Genomic DNA, 24,653 nt, shown 5'->3' on the forward strand with positions numbered 1-24,653 from the left:
TATATCGAGTTTGCATTTGCTGGTTCCTAATGGTGGGAAGACTTGTATGAAATATGAGCAGTCTTATAAAACTTAATAAGCTTGTTGAGGACACCGTGTACCTTCTCCACGTTTTTGTCCTTAGCTGTCTGAAGACGTCCTACAGCGCATGAGGAATGCCAGTGCTGATCCAAGAACACCTGTCAACAATAAAGAAAACCTAGGTATGACACAATATTTTCATAAATGTTTGCAGTTTACATGCCTATTGTGTGAGTTGCAGTTAGTGAGATATTTAATTTGTAATGCAGGTTAGGAATAATCATTTTAATTTTTCTGACCTTACAGGCCAGCAGACTCGAACATCCAGCACATCTGACCCACAATCTCCAAAAACACAGGCCAGGACGACTTTTCCTGACACTAAAGAGGAGCTCAGGAAAAGGTACTTTAGTCCAGGGTTTTCAAACTGGGGTCCAAGGATCCTCAGGGGGCTGGAAAACAGTGCTAGGGGGTCACTGGAAAAGTTTAGTTTTAAAATTAATATATAATAAAAAAGTTAAGTTAATAGGTGTTTTTTGAATTTTATTACTTATTTTTAAAATTATATATTTTTTTAAATGAAAAAATTATATATTTAATTTTATTAAAAGATTGTGAAAATAGATAATAAACTTGTATTAAAATAAATACACATGTAATTATTAAAATGAATCAATATTTAAAAAAAACAATAATAAAATAATACAAATTAGATTAAAATAGACAAGTAAACAAAAGAAATATGATTATAAATAGATGGTAGCCTAAATAGTATAGATAATAAAATAATAATAAACTAAATATCTTCCAATTAATATCCCAAATACTATAATTTTGGTGTAGTATGCTAATTTAAATCTAAAATGGGTCTTATTCATGAAAACATATAGCTACCTTATTAGCTTAAATTTTGGTATATAAATCTCCTGCTTTACTTTAGTATTTGGCATTGCACTCAGAGATTTAGGACTGAAAAACTATTTATACATCAACAATATATTAAAATAACATAACACAGCGCCATTTTGAGCTGAGTCAACTGATCCAGTCAGTTAGACGCCACCAATATTATTCATAAACACAGATCCACATGACACACCCTTAGTTTTAGCTCTGAAGAGCCTTTCTAACTCTTTCTGAATCACGCAATGTGTGTTTGGACCAATTCATCTTACATTTTTCCCAATTGTGCTTATATGTATTGATACAATATGACATGAATACAAACATTGTAGCCCTCACAAGGGAAGAGGCCTTAAATTAGAAGAGGACTCATCTTTTCCTGGATGCTGTTCAAGTGTGAATCATACTGTTGAAAACTTAAGAACAAGGGACAAAACACTGACGCTCTGTGGTAGGATTGAGAACTGCAGTGAGTGAATGATGGATTGGCAACAGCCTTGTAAATAAAGCTGTGTGTGTGTGTGTGCGCTTGTTCAGGTATGAGCAGCAGCAGGCCATTATACAGGAGGAGTTGGCTCGCATCGCACGCAAAGAGAGAGAGGCAGCCCGGCAGGACATCACTCGAGCGGTGCAGAGAGAACGAGTACAGTCACGGCAGGAGTCTGAGAAAGCCAAACAGCTGGTGAGACTCTTCTACAAACACTTCAGCACAGCACAATACTTCAGGACAGAAGTGTAAGGACGCATGCAAGCACACTCGTACTCCACTGTTCTCTGAGACAAGCAATGTAAAGGCTGTACATAATGTTAGTTTTTTGGTCAGTCATTGTGTCATATAAGGACTTTTTCAGGGCAGTTCGGTAGTAATCATATTATCGTCAAATTGTCTTATGTATGTCTTGTATCATGGTGATACCTTTTTTTTATGTGTGACATGGTAATCCCATGTTTTTATAGATGTTTTTTAGTGGTAGTGTTTATTACCATTCAAAAGTCAGTATGAACTTTTGAATGGTAAATGTATTATTTTATTATATTATAAAATTTATTTATAACAAATTTATTATTTGAAAATAATAAATCAAAATTAGCAAGTGCATTGTAAGTGCAAGACATTCATCAAAAGTGGCACTAAGAAAATGTGAAAATGAAAGAGAGAAAATTCCAAAATTCCATTTTTAAAATTTTAAAATAGAAAACAGTTATTTTAATTTGTAGTATTTCACAATATTGCTGTTTTACTGTTATTTGATCAAATAATTGCAGCCTTTTTGGACATAAGAGACTTCTTTTAAAACTAAATATTACCGATCACATACTTTTGAACAGTGTTATATTGAATAGTCATAATATTTTTTTCTAATGATTTTGATGACAATATGAAATTAAAGGGTTACTCCACCCCGAAATGAAAATGCACTGATAAATCAAGATCATTTATTTTATTTGTCCTCTTTCATGAACAAGTAATTTTTTTCATTATAAATTAAAAATTTACAATGAAAAATACATTTTAATTAATCCTATTCTTCAATCCTTTAACCTTTAGCAAAACCTTTCATGTTTAACCAAGGCTCTTGATTGGCTGTTTGGCTGTGATGTCTCACATTCATGTGCACATGCTCCACAAATTCAGGATCAAAGCCTGAGTTGACAAAGAAAGTTGATGTTCAGCATCATGGTACCAACAAAGCCAGGTTGGAGTGGTTTGGTTTTGTCAAATCGAAACTAATCCTGTAACTCTGAATTTGTTCATCTACCATCATGGTACAGGCCCCTGGTATGCGGCTGACACAGAACAGCGTATGCTGCTTGCGTCCAGCGGATATTCTCCAAAATGGCGCTACGCTGACACAGAGGAGACAAATCGTTGAATTAAGTCGTTGTTTTGAGGTTTTTTTTGTGCAGAAAAAGTGTTCTCGTTGCGTCATTAAATTCAGATTGAACCACTGATGGCAGATGGACTATCCTGACAATGTTTTCCATACTTTTCTGTGCCTTGAGAGTGTTATTTACTTGGCAGTCAATGGGACAGTCCCAAACCTCCTGGTTTTCATCCAAAATGTCTTAAATTGTGTTCTGAAGACAAATGAAGGTTTTACGGGTTTGGAACGATGTAAATGATTGACAATTTTCATTTTGAGGTGGAGTAACTAATCTGTGTTGAAGCAGTCAAACTAGTTCACAATTCCGCAATAAATATAATTAAAAAAGAAAAAAGAAATTAATTCTTATCTCCCTTATTTTTCCAGTTTGAAAGTTTTTCTTTTAAATAAAGTCCCGCAGGGGAGGAACACTCTGGCTGGTCAAGTCCCTGTCGGAGAAACACGCTACTGCTCTCTTGACACGGGTGAAATTGGCTTCTTTGAATTCCACTCAGTTTTTTTCTTTTGTCCCATCTTTCACTTCCTCTCATTCACTTATTCAGGTCCTTTAGGGATTGTGTCCCTTCACTCTTGGGCCCCTGGAGGGGCCACCTTATCTAGTCTATATGAGTTATACATCATATGTCGTTGCTTTGTAGACATTGGATTGAAGGACTGTGTGTGTGATGTTGTACATGATGGTCTGTGCCCGAAGATCCTGTGGTACATCTTGCTGGTGTGTCTTATCTGAGCTCTGACATGTTCTGGACACTTAATAGAAAAGCTTCCCCTGGGCTCAAGCTTTGAAGAGTAAACGTGTGTTTCTGTGTGTGTGGACGCAGGTTGTGAAGGTAATTATGGCTCAATCCTCCTATTCATCCCTGAACATCTCGCTCTCTCTCAACCTCAGTGTCTTATTAGCAGATGTGTGAACATGGCCAGATGTCACCACAAGCCTCAGCTGTGATTCTGATGTTTGTTTAGAGTTTAGTATGGATTTTGCACCAGTAAAAGGGTTTACTTCACTACCAAATTTTGTATTTAAGATTTTAGTAGTTACATGATTTTTTCATTTTTATTAGCTTGTTTTAAATGTTTTTTAGACACTTTCAGTTATAGTTTAAGTAATATCAGTGTTTCAACTTTAACCTCATTTAAACTTTAAACCTAATTTCAGTTAATTTCCAAGATAACACTAATACTGTTATTCACCAAGGATGCAGAAGCATTAATTTAATCAAAAGTGATGGCCAAGGCATTAATAATGTCTAGCTCAAATAAATGCTGTTCTTTTGAACTTTGTATTCATTAAAAATCTTGAATGAAAAATGTATTGTGGGTTCCACAAAAACATTGTTTTCCACAGTGATGATATTAAATGTTTCTTGAGCAGCAAGTTGAAGAATTTGTGATCATGTGACATTGAAAGATTGGATTAATGGTGCTGAAAATTTAAAGTTGTAGTAATTTTTTTTTACAATATTTAGTTTTCTACTCCATACTTGATTAAATTATTGTGAGCATAAGAGACTTTTTTTTTCAAAAACATTAAAAGCTATTTTACCAGCACTAAACTTTTGAATGATAGTGTAGGTCCAGATATACAGTGCCCTCCAAAAGTATTGGAACAGTAAAGACAAAATTGCTCTGTTGGCTGTGGAGTTAAGACATTTACAAATATGATTAAAAGATGAATATGAGACAAAACTAGAGAATGTCACATTTTATTATTGGGTGATTCAACACATAAATGTTTTACCAGCTAAGAAGTTCAGCACTTTTAGAGTTTCATCCCTCTATCTGATGTGAGCATAAGTATTGGAGCAGTTGCCTCACAGGCCTTTTTAAGTGATCAGCTGTGTCCTGTTGCATTAATTCTTCAGATATTAAAAGCAGGGAATGTGTCGTATCAGTTATAACCATTACTTCTGTATTCTGAATCTTGCATTCGATGATGGCACACACAAACCAGGATGAAGATGAGGGAGCTGACTTTGAGAGAAAAGCAAGCAATTTGGATGCTAAAAGAAAAGAGGAAGTCAGTTAGAGCTCTAACAAAAAAAAAAGGGCATGGAGAAATCAAGAGTTTGGAAACCACCAGCGACACCAGCAACCAACAACTACCTGATCGGCTGAGAAAACAACAGTAGTTGATGACAGACAAATCATAAAAGCTGTGAAAATGAATCCTAAAAGACGTGTCTGTAAAATCACCAACAACTTTCAGAAAGCTGGGGTGATGCTCTGACAATCTACTGTCCTCAGAAGACTTTGACACAGAATTACAGATGCTACACAGCAAGATGCAAAGAACTGTGTTTATGGACCGATGAGACAAAGATAAACCATTATCTAAGTGATGGGAAAGCAAAAATGTGGAGAAAAAAAAAGGAACTGCAATGATCCCAAGCATACAGCCTCATCTGTAAAGCACGGTGGAGGTGGTGTCATGGCATGGGCATGCATGGCTGCCTCTGGAACAGGCCCTCTCAACTTTACTGATGACTTAATGTATGATGACAGTAGCAGAATGAATTTGGAAGGGTACAAAACCATCTTGCCTACCAATATTCAAGAAAATGCCACCAGATTCATTGGGAAGTGCTTCATATTGCATCAGGACAATAACCCAAAACACCCTGCCAGTTCAGTCAAGGAATTTATAAGGGCAAAGAAATGGAAAGTCTTAGATTGCCCAAGTCAATCTCCAGATTTAAATCCGATTGAACATGAATTTGACCAGCTGGAGAGGAGAGTAAAGGCAGAAACTCCCCAAAACAAGCAACAATTGGAATTGGCCGCTTTAATGGCTGGGAAAAGTATTTCAAAGGATGAGACCAAGAGTCTGGTGATGTCTATGGGTCACAGACTCACTGCTGTGATTGTGCGCAAGGGATCTGCAACTAAATAATAGCTTTTAATCTTTTATATGCGCACTTATGTTCAACTGTCCCAGTACATACGCTCACATCAATGAGTGGGATGAACTCTAAAAGTGCTGTTCTTTTTATTTGGTAAAACATATATGTGTTGAAACGGCTAATAATAAAATGTGACATTCTGTAGTTTTGTCTCATATTCATCTTTTAATTATATTTGCAAATGTCTTGACTCCACAGCCAACAGAGCAACTTTGTCTTTACTGTTCCAATACTTATGGAGGGCACTGTATGTAACATTATAAACATGACTGAGGAATATTTACAATGCATAAACAACAATACAATACATAATATATGTGCTAATACATTAACAACAGCAGTAGTGTGTTATACTAGCTTAACACATGGGTCAAACTCTTGGCCAAATATTATATTACTAAGTGATCGATGAATAGATTTTTTTTAAATAGATTTTATTTAACAAACAAATAGTATTCTGGAACAAAAGATATTGCATCTTTTCTTTTCCCATTTGAAAACTGAAAAGCCCATTTATTTAGCCATTCTACTGATAAACTGTTATATTCAAATAATACATCTTTTATTATTTACATTTAGGTCTTTTCTGTTGTTTATAGTCCTAAAGTACAAACTTGCAACCCATCAGTGGAGAACTGCTGTTTTACACCCTGTGTGTGGGTCATACGATGCACACAGTGTCTCTGTCTGTGATAGCAGCCTCTGTGTGATGTAGATGTAATGGGAAGTCTTATCATTAATCAGAATAAAGCCGTGACATGGCAACTCCTCTCTGTTCTGCTGATGCGTTTCAGAGCGCAACATCAAGGTCTGTGACTCTAAATATTCATGATTGTCAATAATGTCCTGATCACTGGAGACCTCTCTTGTTAAACATGAGTCATGGTGAGATATCAGCTCAGCCATCTGAGGAGGAATTGATCCTTTGCTATCTGTTTCATGCAAAAAGGATGCTCAAATATTGATCAGAAGGTGTTACCGTAATAAATATTAGAAGTAAGTGTCTTCCAGTACATGATGACAGCATGAATACACAGTGATTTGGTATTTTTATTTGAAAACTGATTTGGCATCTGTTTCAAAGTGAAGTTGAATTGAGTGGCAGTAGTGTACAGTATTTTCCGTGTTGTTTGTGGCTGTGTTGGAGTATATGATTAGTCACCAGGCATTTGAATGGGGTTTTCAGGTGTGTTATTGGTGGAGTTGCATCTGTTCTTCCTGCTTATTGTATAGTGTTTAGATTTGAAGTGGTTTATTTAAGAAGTCACAGTGTAATAGTCCCAGGTTAGGAACAACTTTGCTTACACAGAGCAAAACATTTACTTAAAACTGAAAAATGTATTCCTGTGAAGAGTGAACTGTGAACCTGTTCACTATGGCAGGGTTTCCCTGTGGGTTTGAACTTGAAGTGAATTGTAGGGGGTAGGGCTGTGCAATTAATCGAATTCGATGATCATGCGCATCTAGTCAGTAAACCCGGTTTCTTTATTAGTAGTTAATCGCCATCACCTGCTTTCAGATGGTGCGGGAATTACTACACAGAACCGTAATTCACTGACAAGCTAGGCAATTTCGTACTCATAATCAAAGGCGATTCGTCTGCGATTATGAACCCGATATTGCTTATCTTGTCGGTGAACTACGGCTCTGTGTAGTAATTCCCGCTCCATTTGAAAGCAGGTGATGGTGATTTACTGCCAATCACTGAACCGGCTTTACTGACGATCATCAAATTCGATTTAATTGCACAGCCCTAGTAGGGGGTCTGTGAGTTAAAGAAAATTTTGTAATTAATAAACATGTAAAATTAAAAATAATGTGACAATTAATTCAGTTCAGCGTTTATTTGGTTTGAATAGCTTAGCATTTGTGACTCGTTTTGCTTTTTATGTTTTTGCTCCGTTTTGTCTGATGTGTTTCACTTGTGAATACTTTTGTGTTTTGTAAATCATAGTGTCTTAAGTTTTTTTTGTTTGGTTTTTTTTTTGTCCCAGATGTTTTTTTCACTTTCAGGGGGAATAGCTTTGCATTTACATTATCATTTTTTCTTTTCATTACACTGATTTGTTTTGTTCTCTGTGAGAATATATTTGCATATTGAATGAACTGAATGAATTGTATGAATAAGTTGCTTTTTCATTTAACAGATTTTTTGCACTTAGGTTGAATATTTTCCATTTGATACATTTTGTTTTTTCATTTACATTTTTTTTTTTTTTTTGCTCCTATTGTGAATACTTCTAGATTTGTTTAGCTTTTTTGTCTCCCTCTCATCTTTGCATTTGTGATACCTTAACTATTTTTTTTTTTAGTCAGTGTGAATATCTTTGTTTTGCCTTTCATAACACATTAGTTTCACTAGGCAAAATAGACCTGTAGTGCTTTCATTGCTGTTTTTGCATTCAATATTTGATGACCACTTCACATCAAGAATTGCTGTTCTCTAAGATATTGTCTTTCAGAAAACGGACAGTACAAATGTATTAAAATGCAGTAATGTGTCACCTCCGCCCCTGTGCTCGCACTCAGACTACAGGAACACTCTTTCTGTAAAATGCTCCATTTGCTGTCTGTTCATCTCCTGCCTTACTTCCTCCATCCATCTGCCAGGGCCTGTGCGGATGCCCTCCATGAGCTCTCACTGTACATGACAAGCCTTCACAAGATTAATAAAAAATAACGTAGAGAGTTGGGGGTATAAAGGGTGAGAGAGGGGCGAAGTGTGGGTAATTTCTTTGCTCTTAAACGCATTAATGCCATTCCCTGGCCTGTTGGTGGGGAGAGGTGATAAGTTGCATTTGCGTTTGGCACTCTCTTTCTACAGTTCCATTAAAAAGCACGTCTCATTAACACCGCTTCACGCTTGCCGCCGAGCTGCCCGCCTGCTCCTCTAGCTCAGTTGTTACTTATGCATGAGAGATGCTAAAATAATCGGAGTGCTTCTATGCCTGGCTTATCTCTCAGTGATAAGTACTCTGGTCCTTTTCCAACCTCTCATATCTGATTTTGCGTCCGATGAATGATGTTGTTTAAATCTGCTTTTTGAGTGTACCTGCGATGGTGTGACATGGTAGTGTGGTGATGGTGTGACATCATTGTGCAAAGCTTCTCACTTGTGTGTGAATGGAGGCTCACTTCCTGTTGTTCACTATCAGATTGTGCAGTAATTCAGTTTTACAGTAGATTACCATAATTTCTACATTCTCCTCATGAGTCTTTTGCTGTTACACTAGTATTTCTTTGGTATCTTTAAATGTTGGTTTCTTTTCTTCGAAGATAATTCAATGCATATAATAAAATAGTGTAAATTCAGTTGTTAGACACTAGATGGCGGAATAACTCTTTAACACAATGTCAGTGTTTTAATGTCTGCCAAATCTCAATACAACACCCAAGAGGTCTTCAGTGCTAATTGGTATTGTAAAATGTTTCTGGTACATTATTCGAGTATTTAAATTTGGAATAATAGTCAATGTTTTTGTTAGCACTATCTATCTTGAAGTGAGAAAACGGAGTGGTTTTAGCTCATGAGAGAGAATTGAAGCAAGTCAGACTTACAGCTGTCAGGTGTTGATTCATTTGGTTTGCCTGAGACTCTGACTAGCGGCGCTAGATTTATAGGATCTGTTTTTGCCATTATTTTCTTCATTTCTGCTGTATAAAAAAATAACATTTACAATGCAAGTTTTCTATTTGAACATTTCTAAAAATATAGTGCATTCCTGTGACGACAAAGCTGAATTTTCAGAACCATTATTCCAGTCTGTAGTGTCACATGATCTTTCAGAAATCATTCGAATATGCAGATTTGGTGCTTAAGAAACATTTCTTATTATCAATATTGAAAACAGTTATGCTGCTTATGTTATACTTGCATATTTTTTGGAAAACTTGATACACTACCATACTATTTTTTTTATTAAACCTTTGAAAAGTTGGTTACTTTTATTCAACAAGGGCACACAAAATTAATTAAAAGTGACAGTAAAGGCATTTCGTTTTAGAAAAGAGTTAATTTGAACTTTCCGATCATCAGAGTATCCTAAAAAAAAAGTTGTATCGTTTCCCCCAAATATGAAGCAACACAACAATTTCGACATTGATAGGGAATGTTTATTGCACCAAATATCATCAACTTAAACTCATTCAGAATGTTCATAAATTAAAAATTAAATAAACGAACGCACTGTAGAAACTGTAGTTTCACTAAAAATTCTTTATTAGTATTCTCTCTCTCTCTCTATATAATATATACATAATGAATATTTGTGTGTGTGTGTTAATTATGAGTTGTGATTTCCATTGTAAATGAAAGCTTTATCTCTTCATCATAGCTGTGAAACTCCAGCCTCATAACGCACCTCATCACAGACATCAGCATTTCCCCCTCAACCTCCAACAGAAGATAACAATAAGCACACGCCGCACCTTGTGAACAATTCATTTCTTCGTTTATTTATTTACCTACTTTCATCTCCCCTCACCGTGCAGTTTATCAGAGAAGCTCAGTGGGAGTAATCCGGTGTGGCGGGAGAGAGAGAAGAGAGTCGGTCTGGTAGCAGAGTCGTATCAGTAATTGTAATCTCAGGCCTGACATCTTCCTGCATGCAAAGCCATTAAGACTCCCGCGCTCTCTGAGCCCAAGCCAGGCCAGAGCTCAGGTAATTGCCAGCGGGGCCCGCGGCAGGCAGGTGGAGTGGATAGATTTTATCCGGTGCTCCCTGCTCCGTTTCTTCCGTTCTAGCGTTGCTGTTGGAGCAGGAGTCTGGGATAAGAGGGAATTAGGTGCAGGATTAGGTCTTGTGTTGTCTCTGTGTTTGTAAGTGTTTACTTATCACTCTGTCGGAAGGGCTGTTTTTGAGTGTGTCACAGGTTTTTCTGGTAAGCGTCTTTGTGTCAGTGGAGAATGATTTTCTTGTTTCCATGTCAACCTCAAAATGCCAGTGTTTATGAAAAAAGTATGAACAATTTATTTTGAACTTATTTTTTTAGTTTTTGTGACTTTTAATTAACCACAAAGTTATTTGTTGAAACAAACTTGATACAATCCTGTTTTTCCTAGGCTCGACATGAATATTGAGCATTTTACCTGTTATCTGTTTTTGGACTTTATTGACAAGAAGAAGAGTCCAGAAGTTATCTGGCAATATAAAAATAATTTTGGCTGCATACAAACCTGTATGAGCACCAAGGCTGAACGTGTCTGAAACAGGTTTTTTTTTTTTTTTTTCTATTCCTAGACGGCCTGAAGAAGAAATAGAAAATTTGTGTGGAAGAGAAAATTTGAATGGATTGGATTTGAACCTTAATTTCGTACATGAGTACCAAAACATGTTTACACCACATATGATAACCACTAGCCAAACTGTCTGACTTTCTTAAGGTTATTTCGAACATTTTAAGAGAAATTTTTTCTTCTCTTTTTGGACTTTTTTGTCACATTTATTGACATCAGAATTTGAAATAGGAGTTTGTCTGTCTGGACTAATTTTCCATACTTTAATTTCACAGTGAAATTAAAGAGGAGACAGGAAGTTATCTGGCAAGAGCCAAATAACTTTTGCTGCATTCAAACCTGTGTTTCCTGTATGAGCATCAAGGCTTAACATGTCCAAAATGTGCTTACCATTGACTAGCCCTTACCAAAAAGTAATATACTTCAAGGTTATTTTACTAAATATACTTAAGTAAAGTTCAAGTGTATTTTTAAGTATACTTTTTGTAGTAAGTATACATTATATCAGTGTACTAGTAGTATACTTGTAAGTGTACTATTTCAATACTCCTTGGGACTAAATTGGCCCACTTTCTAGTATATAAAAGTATACTTTTAAGTCTCATACTGTATCGCGTATCTTGTCAGTGTCTGCACTTGCTTGGCTATTTTTTTGTGATAAACAGGAAAGTGGGTCCAGCTGAATTCAAATAGTGATTTGTTAGATAAAAAAGGTTATTATACCGCGGCAGCCGTCGTGTAAAGCCCTCCTCGTGTGAAGACCGAAGTATCCTATATGAGCACAAAAACAACAAAGTTGAGTTTCTCTTTTTGGACATTTTGCCGCTTTAATTGACCTTAGAAATGGGAGTTTGTTTTTTGGAATTATTTTGACACTTTAATGAACAGTGAAATTAAAGACATTATCTTGCAAAAGTCATGGAAGTTTGTCTGCATTCAAACCTGTTTCCTGTATGAGCACCAAGGCTCAACAAGTCTGAAACGTGTGCTAGCCACTAGACCACAACTCTTTTTTTTTTTTTTTTTTCTTTCCCCCAGGCTGCCTTTAAGAGAAGTAGAAAATTAGTTTGAAAGAGAAAGTTTGTTTTTGGACTTTCTTTCACTTTTATTGACTTTAAGATTAGAACAGAGACAGGTCAGGAAATTATTTGAGCAGAGAGAGGAAATAAGATTGTAACTGGATTTAAACCTTCATTTCCCATATGAGCACCAAAATTGCACCACATGTGATAACCACTAGCCCACATCTCAAGAATTTGAGAATTTTAAGACAAAAGTTCAACTTTTTTGTTCTTTTTATTGACCTCAAAATTTGAAATGGGGCAATTATTTTGGGAGAGAGCGGAGATAGAACTGGGACTAAACCTACATGTGTTAACTTGCTAGGCAACAGTGTTTCTTGCGCATTTTAAGAACAAAAATGTACATCTGTGATAAATGATGGACAACAGTATCATTTATGGGCAGGTGACCTCTGAAGGCGGTTGGGATTATGAGTGCTAGCTGTATGCTTTACCCGCCATTCAATAAAGGAAGATGAGCATATCAAATTTTTATACCTCATGAGCACTTGACCGTTCCGGGCTGATTCCTGTGTCTCTCCCTCTGGTGCCGAATGAATCCCGACCCTCTGTCAAATAGATCCTCTAGATTTGTCTTGTTGCTCTAATCTCTTTTCCCTCATGTCATCAATATCACGTTCGAGACCCTGCTCGAAAATGACATCGGCTCTCTCTGACACGGTGGTCGGATCGGGCTCAGATAAGAGGCGAAACGCCAGCAGAGAAATTATTCATTGCAACGGCACGAGAGAAGCAAGTGGCCCTTCCTTCTCCTCCCCAGACGACCGCAGCGGCGTGCACTCTGGGTAGTCAGTTTGAATATTAAGTGCTAATTTATTGCGTAGCCGGGAGCTACGTGTTAAATAAACGCAGACGAGTAAATAGACGAGGAAAGCGGGAGGGAAGCTGTGCCCAGATATCAGATGGCAACGCAGCACATCCAACCTAGAGGGGATGACGGAGTATAAACACACCGCAGGACACAACAGATGCAGCGTGAGTGTGTGTGTGTGTTTCTGCAAGAGAAGAATCTGAGAATATGCGACAACTCTTACTCATGGCGAGTTTCAGTCACAGCCTTGAAATGAAATGAAATGAAATTAACCTGAATCAGTTTTTCTTATGACACAGGTTAATCAATAGCCGTCTGGTAAGACCGTTATCTGGACTTTTCATACGGGGAGAGCATTTAATTGCGGATTATCATTACCAGAGGTAGTAATAAATAAAAATGAGCTGCTTTAATTATGCTTTCTAACGTGGGGTCAGACTGAAACATTTTAACAACTAAATCTCATTTTTGTTCTGCAAACACGTAACACTGAACTTTAAGTGTACTTGAGAACTGGCAGAGTTGGATGCTGTAATGCAGTGATATCCACAGGCCCTGAATGTTCACAAGAATAATCAAAGACCTTGTTACTTCTCCAGCTTTTTACTTGAAAATGATTGAGAATAAGGATTGGATATAGTTTTTCTCAGGGTTTCTTCCCTAAGGTTTGCATGACAGTAAAAAAGTTTATTCGTTGTAAAAATGCCAGTGAAGTTAGACGTTTTTATTAATTTACATGATTTTTCCAGCTTTAGAAATCACACTTCTCAAATTAGGCTATCTCATTTATCAAGGTTTTTCAAGACTGTGTAAATCCTGGCTCTTTAAAGAAACAAACAAAAAAAAAAATCTTTTAACCAGGGTTATTATAGTTAACGAAAACCATAAAAAATAAAAATTTTGATGCATGAAATAAAATAAACTTTAACCTAAATAAAATGAAATATTAAATTAAAACTGCTACTGTTGAACTATTATACTTATAATACTTATTTCAGCTAGTTGCCAAGGCAGTATTTCTCTTTTTCATTTAGCGTAACTTGATGTACTAAAACAACTAAAATAAAAATGAAAAAAAAAACTAATAAAACTAATAAAAATGACAATTTTATTTTTATATTTATTTATTTATTTATTGGTGTTTTTGCCTTTATTGTGATAAGATATTTCAAATTAAGATATTTAGACAGGAAGCCAAGTGGGAGAGAGAGGGGGGTTGGGATCGGGAAAGGTCCACAAGCTGGGACTCAAACTCGGGACGCCCAAAGCACTGCAATATGTTAGTACCCTGCCCACGAGGCTACTGGCGCCGACCGAAAACGCAACAAAATTACTAAAATTTTCAACTTAAAATCAAAACAGATTTTAACACTTCCATAAAAACTTAATTCAAAATATTAATAAAAGCCATAATAGTATCTCAGTGATACTAAAGTAACACTCAAACAATTAAATATTTTTTATTTTGATGTTGTTTTCAAACAACTGCTTTCAAAAAGCTTATATGTATTTTTCTTTTCTGAAACGCACAGGTCCCCAAAGTCTTTGGGGTCTAAACAACTTTCATTGTTTGGACAAAAAACCCAGATATTTTTCAAAATATCAAACTTTGTGTTCCACAGATGAATTTTGTAAACAATATTATTATGATTTACTTAAAGATTTTTTTTAAGTTATTTGAGCTGTAGAGCAACTCCGTTCGAACTACATGCTGAAACTTTAGGTGTGATGGAGAACTGTGATAAGACATTATAGCTGACGTAATGTATTCAGCAGCCTTCAGTTCATCATTCCTGCAGTCTCCTCGCTGCTTCTTGTGTGTACGGCCTGTCACTTTGCATCTATCCTGGCCTGGATGCTGAGTTACAGCCTAACGCACACGCATGCACCATTGTTTACGGTAAACCAACTCCGAGCAGGGCTCATTTCTAGACTTATCAGTGTAATTCATGCTTGCCTGAGTATTATCAGCCTGCTCCAGATCCCAAACAGAGCGTTACATGAGTGCAGCACGCCCATCAGATTGGCTTTGTCACCACAGAGAATTTAAAGAGGATAAATAAAGAAATTACAAGGCGTGTGTGTAGTCAGGAGCTGTGTGTGTGTGTGTGTTGCTCTCAACAAGCTCTGAGAGTTTGCTGTCATCAGACCAGCAGGGAGAAAACTCTTGATTCTTCAGCTAAGAGTTGACATATAGTCACTTTAAGTTCCTCGAGAGGCTATTTTAGGCTGTCTGCAGTCTGTTGGCTTCATGGTAACAACCTTTGTAGCTTTGCAAATGGCATTTTATAAATAGATACCTATAAATGATTTTATTTAAAAAATAAAATGTCAATCTCCGGCACTAAAATCTTATCGGATGAGCAGCATTCAGAAGTAGCTTATTTAAAGCTACCTTTGTATTTCATATTTCAAAATAGCCAATATATTCACGCCTGTGACTACAAATCAATTGAAATCTATATTAATGTGCCAATTTATATTAATAGCCAACAGGTAGGCTGACAAACTATATAAATTCACAGAAAAAGTGTTTGTTATGAATACATTTAATTATTTATTAAACATTTTAGATATGTGTAAAATGGTATGCAAACAGCAAGTCACCTTGACCTTAAATACAACCTTAGATTAGTTTGAATATAGATGATGTGATTGGCTCAATGAATGTGCAATTAATTCTCATCATTGATCATTTTAATATTATTTATATAGTATTTAACAATATGTTTGTTTTTGCAAATATATTGTCAGTTTTTTTTTTTATTCAGGTTTTTTCATTTGCTTTTGTCTTTTTTTTTTTAAATAAATTATATTTCCGTTTAGCTTTAATTGATTTATTTCAGCTTTAGTTTTTGCAATTGTAGTACTTCAACTTAAATCAGTCTAATTTTAATATTTGTTTTAATTTTCGATTTATTGCAGTTAAGGAAACTTGAGTCTTAATTTTAGTTATCAACACTGATTTTCATGAATGCAACAAAGTAAAACAGAAAATGAACGATTAATTAATTTTGAGCTGATTTCTGTTAACAGCATGTGCAAAATGAACTTTATTTGTAGGTCTCCTCTGATGCTCAGCTCTTGGTTTTAACTCAGCCTTTCCTTTTGCTTATCGCTGTAGATCCATGCGAGCCCTGGCAGTGTTGAACACTTGGCTGCAGCAAGCAGACCAGATTACCCTCTCCTCCATGTTCATTAAATACGTGTGAAACGCCCTGCTGCTGCTCCTATAATGAGGAGTGAATTCCATACCACATAATACATTTGTTAGCACCCAATTTACAGTTGCAATTAGGATCCCTTGGAGATTTGTGCTTGGCCTTTTACAGTCTCCTTTTCATGTTTGATATTTAACTGGTCAAGTGCAAGAAGTAGACGTAAGATGTAGACAGTTTGTTGAAGTTGTCAGAGAAGATTCTGTCCTATTTTAACTAATTTTTCTACAAAAAACATTGCTTAAAGTCAACATTAAATCAAAACTGACCCCATTTACTTTCTTGATTAATGTCCTTGGGCATTTTGTGCATGATTCATCAGTGCGTGTTGTTCTAAAAGTGTTTTCATTGCCTCAAAATGTCTTTTCTTTTTTGGTGATGTAACCAGATGAAATTCATCACTTATAAAAGTAGTATTTGGGCAAAATTAATTCTCGGTTTTAGCCAGAAGTGAGTTTTCGGTTTTGGCCGAAACAGTTTTGAAGGGCTAAAATTATTAACCGAGACGGTGATGTTTAAGTAGTTTTCAGCTGAATTAAAATTTTAATTTTGGTATTTCTGTAAAAAACAACAACAAAAAAACACATTTTGGTGCATCATTAGTTTTAGACCCCTAACCTTAGTTCTAAGCAATAATAATGCAAAATTTGCCTGCTTATGTGAATTCAAAGATTTTTTTTTGCGAAAATGTGAAATTTAAATGCCCCAAAAATGTGATTTTGTGTCTTCTTTAAACCTAGCAATTCAAATATGGATGCAAATTGTTTCAAACGTATCTTTAATATGTTGAGGAACCATTTCCAGCCTATTTTTTTCCTTGTAGCTAAGTGTTAAGTGATTGTTTTCCTTCTTTCTTCTCTCTCATTCTCTCTTTTTCAAGCCTGCCTCCGAACTGGATGCCTGGGTAAGCATGGCCTATTCCACAGTCATTGTTACATTTCTCTCATTCACTTGTTCTTCCTTCCTATCTCTCCGCGTCTTGTTTCCTCCTCGTTTAAACATGGTGTTTTGGTTTTCATGCATTAAGCCCTGATTGTGAGCATGCAAACCGTGACGGCCGCCGTGGCGGTTTCGGAGCTACCCAGCTAGAAAATTGCATATGATGCTCGTGCTGATGGAGGTGATTTACTGCTCGCTCGAGACAGGAGGCAGAGGGAAGGGGGTGATTATGTATGCCCGTAATTTGGGGTTGTGCTTTGTTGTGTGCACTGTTGTCTGGCTGCTACAGTACATGCGCCTCTCTCCCGGTCAGCGCCACGGGGCGTCTCTCCACCACAGCGTTCGTGCACGTGTCTATGTGAGAAAGCACGACAGTGTGAATGCCGTACCCCGCTGAGCTTAATGTATCTGTGCCTCGTACATAGTTGCGGAATGAGGGAAGCTAATTACAGGGTGGATTGCGTGCATGTGTGCGTGCATGTCGCTTTCTGCGTTCCCTTGTCGAATATTGTTTGAATACTTGGTCTTTTTGCAGCTTTGAACTCATTTTTGTATGTTTGCTTGTGCTTGTATATCCCTCAATGTTGTGTAAAGTAATCGCTGCTATTGCTTTTCAATGGCACAGATGTTTGCATGCTCACAAGATAGTCCATATCATCTCAGACAGTCAATCCCCCCTGCTTTGTGCATGCAGAATTGGTGCCAAATGAGCCGATCGCGTTCAGTTATTGCACACCTGTTTGAGCATCACATGCATGGACGAAGTTACCTACAAACTTGTGTACGTCGTTATCTTGCGTCCTCACTTTCTCTGTTTATTTTTGGAATCCCTCTGTTGTAAATCCTCCTCAATGCTTTATTCGAGGGCTGAAAATCTTACACCAGCTGTCCTTTTCCTAAAGTCTCTGGCAGAGTCGGCAGATCGGTTTTAAGAGCTTTTGGTCCATGCTGTTTGAGCAAAGCTGCGCTGTGCAACATCCTGCGTCCGGCCTCTCTTGAGTATGGTCAACAGTTTTGGACCAGTAGAGACATATGCTGCCGAAACCATTTGCTAATTCGCTGCCCAAAAATCGGAAAACCTTGACGAATCTTTTGGAAATGCCAACAAATTGTGAAATTCCAAAAATGACAGTTGGACTTTCTATGTCCTAAGCTTATAAGCCTTACAGTATAACAATTTTTTGAATTTAATATCACCAACTAGATCGCAGGGCTCGAGTCTGGCCAGTGTGTCATTTTCTGTTTTGCGCCACACTTATTTTTTAAGGACAAAGTTCATCAGTGGTTTCAGGGCTCTAGTTTATTAAAATTTTTTTTTTTTTTTACACTTGCTGGTTTAGTCAGGCCAGTAGTTCAGATTTTTATATGCACTGCCAACATTTTCACTGGCTTCACTAAAAAGAATTTGTATTTTCTTTACTGGTACTTCTTTCTTTATGTATTTCTATTTTATTTTTGCTTGATATATTAAAATGTAAACTTTTTTTTTTTTTTTTTTGTTCACTAAATTATTATTATTTTACATTTACTTTACAAAAATGTATTTTTGGAATTGGTCAGTATTCAAGAATAACTGAATGACCACCCACAGACCAAATTTTTATTTTTATTTTTAGCAGGTTTAAAAAAATAAATAAATAACATTTGCTAGAAGTATAAAGCACTTACTTTTTAATAGTTTTTTTTTTTTTTTTTACTAAATTTTTATTTTCCTTTAAAATTTTATTCATTCATTTACTTTTACAAAAAAAAAAACGCAACTGCTCTAGAATTGTTTGAGAAGGAGGATCAATTGAATGACAAAACTCTTTTTCTATTTACTTCATTCCAGGGGAAACAGCTGGATAAGAAAGAAGCGGCGCTGAAGGCGCTGGAGGCTTTCTATAAGGAACAGATCACACAACTAGAGAAGAAGGTTGGTGTCTTCCTGTCAGTTTAACCCAATTTATCCCTGATATTTTCTAATTTCATGACATTTTTTTTAAACATGCTAAAAGCTTGAAATAGCTCACAGATACTAATGCGTTTAGTGTGTAAATGCTCAAATACCATAGTATGGCATCTGTGGCATTTCTCGCAAAAGCTTTGAAATGTCTGGCTTTTAAGTTCTCTCTTCCCATATAATTTACACAGCTGATCCCTGACATTTTCGAGAAATAATAGTTATGACGCAAAACATCAAGGAAAGGTATGCATAAGCAGAAGGCAGCCTCGAGATCAGTGGGTGGTTAAGAACTTGTTTCCACGCTGTTGTCAGTTTTTCCGCTTCACGCAAGGCTACAGTTGTTGAAGACGAGACGCCTCTGTTTGTACACAACTCTCGTTACGCCATAATATTTGAAGATGAAAGCACCGGTTATCCTCTACTGCTGCGTTTAGTCACTTTCAGAGAGAGATGATGCCCAAACAGGCCATTTTCCACTGCCCTACCTTCAGCCATCTATCCTTCGTAAATGACTGGACAGAGATCATAATGGTTCATACAGCACTGAAGTGGGAATCTGAAGTGCATTGGCTCCATTTGGATGGGCAGCAACGCCGACTGCCTTTATCTGCGGGGTTCACACCTTGATTGACCCCCATTGGTGTAGGAAAAAAAAAATGAATAAAGTTACGTTAAATGGAAAGGGCTTGCTCGGCGTGGCGAGGGGCAATGGTGCAGAAAGTGCTTTAGCCAAAGCCTCAAAACCATTCAGCTATTGGCAAATGAAGTCAGAGTCACTCTCCAAGATTTGTGATTTTCCTCAGGCCCCCTTCTCCTTCGTTTTCTCTCTTTTGCCCTCCCTCCACCATTTTTCCTACGCTCGCTCGCTCTCTCTGAGGTCTTATCGACTGCATGCAGCAGGCAAAAAAAGTGAGATTTGCTTCTTTCCCCTCTTTACCAACATGCTGTGGGAAAGTGGCCCAGCGTGTAACAGTGGCCGTGTTGTATGGAAGTGTCCATAAAAAAGGCATTTTTTGCATGGTTGAGTTACCTTATTTCCCAGAATGCAAAGCAGAATTTGAACAACTACCAACAAAGAAACATAGTAGTGTAATAATGTCAAATGAATTTTGTTGACTTCAGTGGTGGAGTCACCTTATTTCCCAGAATGCAAAGCAATATTTGAAGTATATCTGATAAAGCAACATGGTAACCTAGTTGTTTGGTGACGTTTGACGAGTTTGGTTGAATCCGTTAAACAAATTTGACAGTCTATGGTTGTTGAGTCACTTTATTTCCCAGAATGCACAGCAATATTTGTAGAGCCGCTGCCAAAGAAATGTTTAATTTACTTGGTTGTTTACAGTAGTTAAATGAAATTTCCAGAATGCAAAACAATGATAATTCATCAATTTGTTATACAATTTTAGATAATTAGGACTTTTTAAGACCCTGCAGGGATTTGTTTTATTCACACACGCTCCTAAATACATTGTACAATTCACAAGCTTCTATTTTTAATCACAAATGTGAGTGAAATGCTCACACTTTAGAGCTTTGTTGAATCACCTTATTTCCCAGAATTCACAGCAATGCTTGGAGAACTACTTCCAGAAAACATTATAACCTAGTTGCTTAGTAATGTTAAATGAATTTGGTTGTCGATAGTGGTTGAGTCATATTACTTTCTGGAGTGCAAATCAAATTCATTTGACTTTACTAAATAGGTCACATTTCTTTTTTTTTTAGGAGATTCACTAAATACTGCTGTGCATTCTGGGACGAATCTCTATGAAGAAACATTGTAACGTAATAATATTGCGTTGAGTCACCATATTTCCCAGAATGACTGTCAAGGAAACATTTCATCCTAGTTGCGTAGTAACACCAAATTCATTTGGTTGACAGCTGTGGTTGAGTCACCTTATTTCCCAGAATGCACAGTAATATTTGAAGCACCTCAGTCAAAGAAACATTATAATCTAGTTACGTAGTAACGTCAAACAAATTTGGTTGAATATAGTGTTTGGAACAAAACATTTCCTCCATTAATATTAATGCGAGGTGTCGTTTTTATATTCTGTGACTAAAGAAAGTCGCATTAGATGCAATATTTGAATTCTCGCTATCAAACGCTGTATTCAGAACAAGAGAATAACCCAGCCACCTTGACAGCTTTAGAGTTAATTCCTCTCTATTTGACTCCCTCACTTTGTTCAGCTCCTCTTGCTTTGTTCATATAAGCTGTACTAAGAGGGTTGCTCACTCACTGGCTTGAAGAATTGCCTTTTTGTTTATTCACTTTGGGCCCAGTGATTCAGGGGAAGGAGATGGAGATGAATGTTTTTGGTACATGCTTCATTATGATGCGAAAACAAAGGATTGCAAAAGGAAATATTAACACTGGGACAGCATCCATGGTGGCTTTGCCGGGCTGATAATTTAACGCTTGTGTCTCTCAAAAGAGGGGATTTGTTCCACGGTGTACAGTTAACGTTGTTCGCATGCAGCAGATTTACACCCCACTGTCTTTCAGACTTAATTCACGTTTTATTTTGAGCCGAAGACAGACTTATAATACACTTCCAAGCGGCGTTTTCCGTTTGTCCGTTTATATTAAATCTATGTTACTAATATTTCACTAGACGTTAACTGAGTACTTGTATGGGAAGATGTGAAAACTGTTCATTTTGAATGAATACGGAACTCTGTAGCAGGTAATGCATTCTGGGAAGTGAAGGGAAGTATCGTTCTATCCAGCTGTCATTTTATCCATTATTTGTCATTCTATCTATTTTACGATAGATAGTTCTCTCTATCCACCTTATTTTTCCCATGGAAGCATGCATGGCCATTTTAACTTGAATGTGTCGAGACTTCCAGTCTAATCCACCTCCATCCATTTTTAGCTGTGCAAAGCCTGTTTTATATTGCAAATTGGTATTTCTTATTATATTATTTTAATGTATTGCTATAATTATGAACAGACTGGTTTGTTGCACTAAATGGTTTACTGCTATTTGTTATTCTAGTTATTTTCCTATAGTGACTAATGATGTTTTCACAGTAAAGAGCTTTCTTCCACACTGCAAAATAAGGGGGACTGTCTGTCCATCCTTCTATCTGTTGTTATCTATTACTGTGTCTGTCTATCGTTCTGTCTACCATTCTATCTATTGTTCCACCCCATTCTGTCTGTCATACACTCTAAAAAATGCTGGGTTGAAAACAACCCAACTTGGGTAATTTGGCAACCCAGCGCTGGGTAAATATTGGACAGAACACATGGGTTAGTTTGACCCAGCTGGTTGGTTTAAACGTTTTTACCCACCATGCTGGGTTGTTTAATTTAATCCATCCATTTTTTTTTATAAATATTATATTGCTGGCTTAAAATGGGCTGGAAATTAAAAAATCACACACGGAATTACTATAGGCAACAGCAGTAATCAAAAGATGAACATTTATTATTAAGCAAGAACACCCATGGACAAAATACAAGACAAATTGAATTTATTTGGGTTAATAAAGCATTATTTACAATATTACATACATTTAAACTTGTTTAACAAGCGTTTTAGAAATACTCGTAGCTGAGAGATGGCGTGACTGACTCCAAAACCTGCCCAAAAACAAACAGTACTGGGAATAGAGAACATATTTTAACATCAAATTAAATTACTCTCAGTATTATAACGAATAAAATCCATTTGTTATGCAAATTTGTTATGCAAGGTGTTTCTAGCACGAAACGACCGCTGCTGATACAGCTGACTGACATCTCGTCCTTGCATTGCGTAAAATAATATCATTTACACCACATTAAAGATTTTATAAATGAAATAATTTCCCAGAAAGAGTGCACCAAATTGGCGGCGGCGACAACGCTGAGAACCGCTCTGTCCTGTGGAAAAGCCCGTGCTCTAGTTTCACCGGAGACAGGGTCAAGCCAGCGGTTAGGTAGAAAAAAACAACCCACCGTTAAAATGACCCCAGCACCTGGGTAAAAATATTAAAAATAACCCAATAAAATGACCCAACAAGCTGAACCCAGCATTTGGGTTAAAAAAATAACCCATCACCTGAGTAAAAATATTAAAAACAACCCAATAAAATGACCCAACAGGCTGAACCCAGCATTTTTTAGAGTGTACTGTCCGTCTGTGTTCTGTCTGTCTATGGTTTTATCTGTCGTTCTTTCTGTCTGTTCTGTCATTCTATCTATTGTTCTGTCTTTTGTTCTCTGTCTATAGTTTTGTCTGTCTTCCATTCTATCTATCATTCTGACTGTTTGTCTGTTCTGCCTGTCTATCGTTCTGTCTGTCTGTCGTTCTGATTATCGCTCTGTCTGTCTTTTGTTCTCTGTGTGGTTTTGTCTTTCTATCATTCTATCTATCATTCTGTCTGTTCTGCCTGTCTATCGTTCTGTCCGTCTTTCATTCTTTTTGTCTGTCTATTAGTCTGTCTGTGGTTCGGTCTATCATTTTGTCTGTCTGTCGTTCTCTTTGTCTGTCTAGCATTTTATGTGTTGTTCTTTCTGACTATCTATTGTTCTGTCTGACTGTCTGCTGTTCCCTTTATCTGTCTATCTATAGCTCTGTTTGTGTGTCTATATTGTCTTAAGTTGTTTTCCTCATTTAAAAATTTGTTATAGGAAAATCTTTGCATTTCAATTATTTTTAATTCTGCTTCCTTTCATTCAAATTCGAATTAAAGTCCTGCTGCTTGTTTGCTGCCTCAATTCAAAATCAATTCAAATTCAGGATGAATGGCGCACAGCTCTGACTTAGAGTCTAGCATTCGCTCTCAGATGGGCGGTATGGAAGCGGTTAACTAAATTTATGTCACAAGTATTCCGTCAGGGCATGAGGGGGTGGTCTGCATTGTGTCAATCTCCATCGCTGGCTCAGGGCAGACACAGGCTGTGAGGATTAATGGCGACCCAGTGCTAATTACTGTGCGATCATCATAAATAAACATTCTACATTGGGAGCCCCCCTCCCACCTGTACACACATACATACACACTGCTATCTCACACGCATTGTGGTTACAGACGAGCTATCTTCTGTCTAATAGCAAATAGGATCAACCCAGTGTGTCAGATGCCCCAGTATTTATATTTACCTCATTACAAGGAAGCGCCATTTGCCAAAGGGATCAGAAGCTGGCAATAAAAGGCACACAGAGTGTTTACAGTCAGGCTTTACTTGCCGTGTGACACAGTCAGACCATGGGAGTGGGATAATGCAGGCAGTTGGCATGTCTGCTCAGACTGCTGTTACCCCAGCAGGGGGGTTGGGATGGGTTCTGAAGGGGGGTATCTTCATGACAGACCTCTGAGAGGTGTGGCATATCCATCCCGCTTCTCCCGTTTCCCGTCGATGGCAGGTGCAGCTGAAGAAGTCTATCTCGGCAGCACAGACAAGCCACCGCAGGAACGTTCTCCACTCCGCAAGTGGCGAACGCATTTATCGCAGCAAACGTTGCATTTTTTTCCCTCCCTTCTTTTTGAAGGTAGCACACATAATCGCCTAACATCCATAAATTCTTCCAAAGACGGTGAGTTAGTGCCAATGAAAGCAAAAGCTGTAAACAGCAGCATTCCGCCACCGTTTTGAATTAGCGCTGGTGCTCCCTAATCCCGCTAAAGCTTCTCCACTCATGTCTGCGTCCCGCTCTTAGCTGCTTCGTGCTCTCTAGACAAGATTTTTTTTATTGCCCTGTCGTTTTA

At 37.1% G+C, this 24,653-nt stretch overlaps 1 protein-coding gene across 2 annotated transcripts in view; it reads left to right on the forward strand.

The window, feature by feature from the left end:
* Positions 1-24,653, forward strand: part of LOC306859427 (MICOS complex subunit mic25a) — a 70,028-nt gene that overhangs the window by 1,079 nt on the left and 44,296 nt on the right. Inside the window, exons 3-7 of one of the 2 annotated variants that reach the window (XM_079400444.1) lie at positions 125-203; positions 328-424; positions 1,462-1,606; positions 16,938-16,961; positions 18,828-18,911. In XM_079400444.1, the coding sequence (XP_079256570.1) occupies positions 125-203; positions 328-424; positions 1,462-1,606; positions 16,938-16,961; positions 18,828-18,911 (429 nt within the window). The remainder of the gene's footprint in view (positions 1-124; positions 204-327; positions 425-1,461; positions 1,607-16,937; positions 16,962-18,827; positions 18,912-24,653) is intronic. The other variant, XM_079400445.1, reaches the window with a different exon arrangement.

This window comes from Barbus barbus, assembly GCF_936440315.1.
Source record: "Barbus barbus genome assembly, chromosome: 40".
NCBI classification, from domain to species: Eukaryota; Metazoa; Chordata; class Actinopteri; order Cypriniformes; family Cyprinidae; genus Barbus; species Barbus barbus.